Here is a 6,000-nt window from a genome sequence, read left to right on the forward strand (position 1 = left end):
TAGCTAGCCATTTAGGGCATTCTATCGGTGAGATGAAGCCTAACTTGGCAAAGTTTTTCCGTGTCTGTCTGGATAGCGATTTGTTTCTCAGTGGAGAAAATTTTCCTTCTTTGGATAATAGGGGTAGCCCCCTTGTTGATCCAAAAATGATGCTCTGCTATGCTCCAATCGATTCCAGGCATATCTTTGGCTGACCAAGCAAAAACGTCAGCATTCTGGTATAGGAAGGAAGTTAGATCTTTCTTGAAAGTCTCTGGTTGCTCCGAACCAATGCTTGTCTCCCTTTCAGGGTGCTCTGAGCTCAGGGGAACCTTTTGTAGCTTTTTTACTGGTTCACCGCACTGCAACTGGCTTTCATCCCTATCATCACGCACCTCCACAACAAAAGTTACTCCTATGGCAGGAGTTGCTGGTTGTTTGGATGAAGTTCAGGTAGCATATACTAAACTGCCTTTGGTCCATCTTGCAAGTACCTATTCCTTCGGCAGTTGGAAATTTCATCATCATGTCTTTGGGTGAGATGACTGCTCCCAACGCTGTGAGCGTTGGGCGTCCCAGGATGATGTTGTATGCTGAGAGGTTATGTACGACCATGAACATGGTGGGTACGGTTACCTGTTGAGGGAAAGTTCCCACAGTCAGATCCAACTGGATATTGCCTTCCACCGTTGTGGAGCTTCCCGCAAAGCCATAAAGCAGAGCTGCTGTCGGCTGAAGGGCTTCTTGGTCTATCTTGAGCATTCGAAATGCGTCAAGTGACAGGATGTCCGCTGAGGATCCTGTGTCCACCAAGACCCGATAGATCATATGATTTGCCAATCGAGCTTTGATGACGATGGCGTCATCGTGCGGAGTGCTGACATCAACAAGCTCCTTCTCGGCGAAGGTGATGGGCTCGCTTTGGACAAAGCAAGTAACCTGAGTGGGTTCCATGGTGCTAACGATGCGTGTTTTTTGCCTCATCTGGATAACTGACCCAGGATTGGGCCTCCCGAATATTGTGTTTATTCGAGGGAGATCCTCATCCCTAGGGGCCATTGGAGCCTTCCCCCGAGATCTGTCATCTTCAGCCGGGGAGTGCGGCTGCGTCTTCTTGAAGACGATGATGGTTCTCGACTATGAGATCCCTTTACATGCTGATCCAGTTGCCCTTTGGCTATCAGCTTCTCAATTTCTACCTTCAACATTCGGCAATCATTAGTATGATGCGCCCTGTCTTTGTGGTACTAGCAGTATTTTGACATGTCGGCTCCATTTTGGGGCTTCGCCAACAATTTTCTAAGCATCCTCAGAAGTTTGGAATCTCCTGAATCGCGAATCTGCATTAATACTGTGGATCGTGACTTGTTAAGAGGAGTAAAGGCTTCATCATCCTCTTCGATCACTTTCCGGCCATGCCATTCCTGCCGAGGCTTAACGTCCTTCTTTGCGTAGCGAGGTTTGGAACTAGGCTCAGCAGCTTTCCGGGCAGGGGGACCCTCCTGATCCCTAAAATGGCTCCAGTTGGCCTCAAGAACTTCTTCCACAGTTGCCATTTCATACCCCAAGTCTAGGAGTTCAGCCAGAGTTTTTGGCTTCTTTTCGACAATAGAAGTGATTAGCTTTTCGCTGGTCACGGCTCTTTTGAATGCTGTGAACGCCACCTTGTCATCAAGATCTTTGATCAGTATAGAAATATTGTTGAAGCGAGAGATGAAGTCTTTGATGGACTCCTGTCGGCCTTGTTTGAGAGCCAACAAGTTGTCCTCCGTTTTGTCCTTCTTAATGCCACTCTTGAACCTTACCGCGAAGGCATACCACAACTCCATAAAGTTGTGTATGGAGTGCTTGGGAAGTCTAGAGAACAAGGTAGTGGCTGGACCAGTTTAGAGACGGTGGGAAACATCTACACTTTATGGAATCTCCACCTCCGCACATGGTCATGATTGACGTGAAGTGACTTATGTGGGCCATAGGGTTTGCTTTCCGTTATAGGAAGTGAAAGTGGGGGTACGGAACCCTACCAGCAAGGGAGCCGTCATTATCTCCGAGATGAAGGGATCCTGACTAAGCACTAGTTGTACTTGGTCTAGGACCTTCTTGTCCAGTTGAAAGAGACGTTCATTCATGTCTTGGACCTGGCGATATAAGCTTTCATCGCGAATTGATCCAGAGATTTTAGAGGACTCACCACTTCGGCGAGGGCCCTTAGACTGCGCCACCTGCTCCTTCATGGGTTGTATGGTTCTTGCTATCTGGGCATGCTTAGTGACAACTTCGGGGCAGGAGAAGGTATTGTTGAGAGCTCCCAGCCTATCAAAGATAGAGCCGTTAGCTCCCTTTCTGGTAACTTTGGTCTTTCCCTTGTCTTTACACTTGACCGGCTTTGGACAGCGTGTGTTTTCATCATCCCTCAACTCTCTATCGGCAGCATCAACCTAGGTAGGTTACCAGTTTCGTGAGGATTGGTTGGAGGAACAAGAGAAGACATAAAATGTCCTCCCTGAGCAGCCATGGAGTGCAAGGAGCTGAGCATCTCGAACATCATCTGCTGCATGTTAGGTTGTGTTTCTGGGTTGGAAACAGGAGCAAACCCTAGTGGGGAAAGATCAGCAGGAGGATTAGGAGCAATCTCCTGAATCTCACGTCCCACGGTGGGTTGTACTTCCTTCAAAATTCCTGCCCCAATCTTTCGATCGAGACCCTTCTTTTTTGGCCGCAAGACATCTTGAGAAAGGGACGCCCGCTCTGGTGACTCTTCTCCAGCCATTCTTGTGACTCAGTTGTAAGGAAAGCGACTAAGCTTTTTTCAGTGGTTCCTACAGACAGCACCAAATGTTGGTGGGGAAGATCAGGTTTCTCAACCAACCCCAGTTCTTCTTGGTTCCGGTCCTCCTTAGCTTTCCTAATGAAAAAACAAGGGTGAGAGTGGGCCGCCTCTAAGGACGGGAAGCCACCTCTAATGATTAAGTTAGTCTTAAGGAAGAAGCTAAGAATCAAAGCTAGTGGAATAAATGCTAAGGGTTTGCAGAGGAACGTTTCTCATGGAGTTATCAGGGAGAGTAATGGCTGGAGAAGCTCTGGTTATACCTGGGAATGTAGCCTTTATATATAACGAACTTGTGACCTTTTTCCTCCTACAATGGCCGACTGACCCTTCATGATATAGCTCAATGGTGGAGATGGCTTCTATGACCTGGTGGCATCATCCTCTGACGGTTGTAGACCCCAGGGCTGCTATGAACACCTTTTGTAATCAAGGAGTCAACTCAAGTATCGGCTGGATGTGACATTGTTCTAGTTGAGGAGACAAAAAGTGGTGTCGCTGTCCTTGTAACAGTCGTAGAACGAATATTGGGCATCCAAGTTGTCTCTTATCACTACATGGCCCTCGAGACATTTATTGCTAAAATTAATGCTATGAGACACCGCAAACAAGGAGATATCACGGATCCCCCAAAGGCCACTGGCCTTGCTAAAAAGACACTGGGCGTCTGGGCTTGCCAATGAGTCGTTCCAGTACCACCCTTCGTCAGCTGAGAAGCCTCTTGTCCCAGCTGGCGAGCAACATCCAACTGATCTGTCAAACCGCCGGGTTGGATTAATCGAACCATTCTGGTTTGGTGGTTCCTTTCGGGTCACCCACAATAGCTTTGCAATTTAAATCGGTGGAAAGAAGCTGTAAATATGTTCCATGAGATGGTGGACTATGGTATCTTACCAAATCACGACTTAATCTTTTGGTTTCTAATGTCGAGGATGATGTTCTCACTACTTATCTTCAAGCAACAAAATCTGTTCGTTGGCGTCACGCAATGCATGAGGAGTTTAAGGCCTTGGTTCAAAATGGTACATGGGTTTATCTCCTTCCTTACCTACTCAAAATGTTATTGGATGTAAATGGGTTTTTTGTGTTAAAAGAAAACCCGATGGCTCCATAGACTGTTATAAAGCTCAGTTGGTTGCAAAAGGTTTTCATCAACTGCCCATGCTATAATTTTGGTGATACTTATAGTCCTGTTGTTAAGCATACTACCATTCAGATTATTTTTTCAATTTCTATCTCCAATCATTGGCCTATTCGACAACTTGACGTTTCGAATGCTTTTCTACATGGGGATCTTAATGAGACTATCTTTATGGAGTAGCCGGCTGGATTTGTTGATATGGCTTGTCCTACACATGTATGTCAGTTAAAAAATATATTTATACGGCCTTAAACAAGCTCCTCGTGCTTGGTATACCAAACTTACTACCTTTATTGGTTCTCAAGGGTTTGTTGGGTCACGTATCGATACCTCCTTATACTTTTACAAATCTGCGGATGTGACCCTTTATTTTCTCATCTATGTTGATGATATTTTGGTCACCGGTAATATTCTCCTAGCTATTTCATCTCTTATCAAATCCTTGGCCACCGTCTTTGCTATTAAGGATCTTGGTGATTTGCATTATTTTCTTGGTATTGAAGCACTTCGTATACCTGAGGACTTGTTACTTTCTCAACACAAGTATGTTACTGATCTTTTAGTACATACTAAGATTAATGTTTGTTATCCATCATGGATGGCACTCTTTTAAAGGATGGTATTGAGTATCGTCATACTGTTAGAGCTTTGCATTATTTGGCTAATACTAGACTTGATATAACTTTTGTTGTGAGCCATGTTTCCCAGTTCATGCACTCACCCATTGATCTGCATTAGGGAGCTGTCAAGCATATCCTTTGCTATCTTCGAGGAACTTTTACCTAGGGTTTGTATTTTTCCTCGACCTCTTCTATGACTATGGCCGGGTATTTTGATGCAGACTGGGCAAGTTGTCCTAATGATCACCGACCTACAACTGGTTTTTGTGTTTTTCTTGGTCATCATCTTATTTCTTGGGGTTCTCGCAAGCAATGTACTATTTCTCACTCCTCTACTGAGGCTGAGTATCGTGCTCTTGCTGTTGTTGCTGCTAAGATTCTTTGGATTCGCACTCTATTTCGAGAGCTTGATATCTTTCTTCCTACAGCTCCCATTATTTGGTGTGACAATATTGGAGCTACTTACATGATTGCAAACCCCTTTTTCCATGCTCATATGAAGCATGTTGAGATTAACTTTCATTTTGTCCGGGATCTTGTGGCCACGCGACAGTTTTCTGTACTCTTTGTTTCTTCTGTTGATCAGTTGGCAGACTTACTTACCAAGGGTTTATCTCGTCCACGTGTTGCGGATAAAATATCATTGAACCGGGTTCATCTTCGGTTCAGTCTTTGACCCCAGTTGAAGACGACCTGAACCCACGGTCGGGTTTGGCCATCATGGTCGGGTTCGGGCATCATGGTAGTGTGATGAGGAAGGAATCTTATGGTTCCAAGGATAAGTACGATCCCGAGAAATTCGGGATACGTGATTGAGTTATTTACGGTTACAACTACCTTGAGGAGTGGGCAATCGCGTTAATCATGAAAACAACTTCCACCCTCGAGAAAAGGGGAAAAACCCTACAATCGGACGACCACCTAGAAGGATCATGAATTAATCCGACGGTCAAGGAAGGGAGATAAATCCTATATAAACTAAAGCCTTATGCCCAACAGAGGTAACTCAATCGTTCCTCTTCCATTCTATCTCTCAATTAAGCTCTGCAACTCGCCAGAGCTCTATGGTGTTCCAACTTTTGACTTAGCCTTCGGAGGTGGACTCCCGACCCTAGCGGTCGGGCCACATCTAACATTTGTTTTTGCAGGTCATCCACAGGAGATCTAAGGGCTGAGCAGATTTTGGAAGCATCATTTGGCGCCGTCTGTGGGAATCTTGATCAAAAAGCCATCATGCAAATCAGATCAAGAATATTAAACCAACCTTATGGTATTTTTATTTTTGACGAATTCGTCTGCGATTCAGAGGTATATGCGTTGAATCCCTTTCTACGATTAATCTAACCGTACGGTATGTTTTTCATTCACCCTCCTTGCTATCGACAATGATTAATTTACTGTGCAATAAGGTGTCGCCTAATGATTCGGAAATC

At 45.0% G+C, this 6,000-nt stretch overlaps 1 protein-coding gene across 1 annotated transcript; it reads right to left on the bottom strand.

Moving 5' to 3' along the window:
- Positions 1–11: 11 nt before the first annotated feature.
- On the bottom strand, positions 12–1,038 carry LOC149005017 (uncharacterized). Its single transcript, XM_089135771.1, has 2 exons — positions 474–1,038; positions 12–409 (listed from the first exon to the last, which is right to left on the bottom strand). The coding sequence occupies exons 1-2, from the start codon at positions 1,036–1,038 to the stop codon at positions 12–14; spliced, it is 963 nt and encodes a 320-aa protein (XP_088991897.1).
- Positions 1,039–6,000: the final 4,962 nt, after the last annotated feature.

Source organism: Hakea prostrata, chromosome 9, assembly GCF_041222555.1.
Source record: "Hakea prostrata isolate BN-2017 chromosome 9, UWA_Hpros_2, whole genome shotgun sequence".
In the NCBI taxonomy this organism is placed as follows: Eukaryota; Viridiplantae; Streptophyta; class Magnoliopsida; order Proteales; family Proteaceae; genus Hakea; species Hakea prostrata.

Bases quoted from the DNA above. Each gene is read 5' to 3' on its own strand.
- LOC149005017 (XM_089135771.1), bottom strand. From the start codon at position 1,038: ATGGCCCCTAGGGATGAGGATCTCCCTCGAATAAACACAATATTCGGG. The intron at 410-473 runs GTACTTGCAAGA...CCAAACAACCAG, and splicing joins TCCAACTGCCGAAGGAATAG to CAACTCCTGCCATAGGAGTA.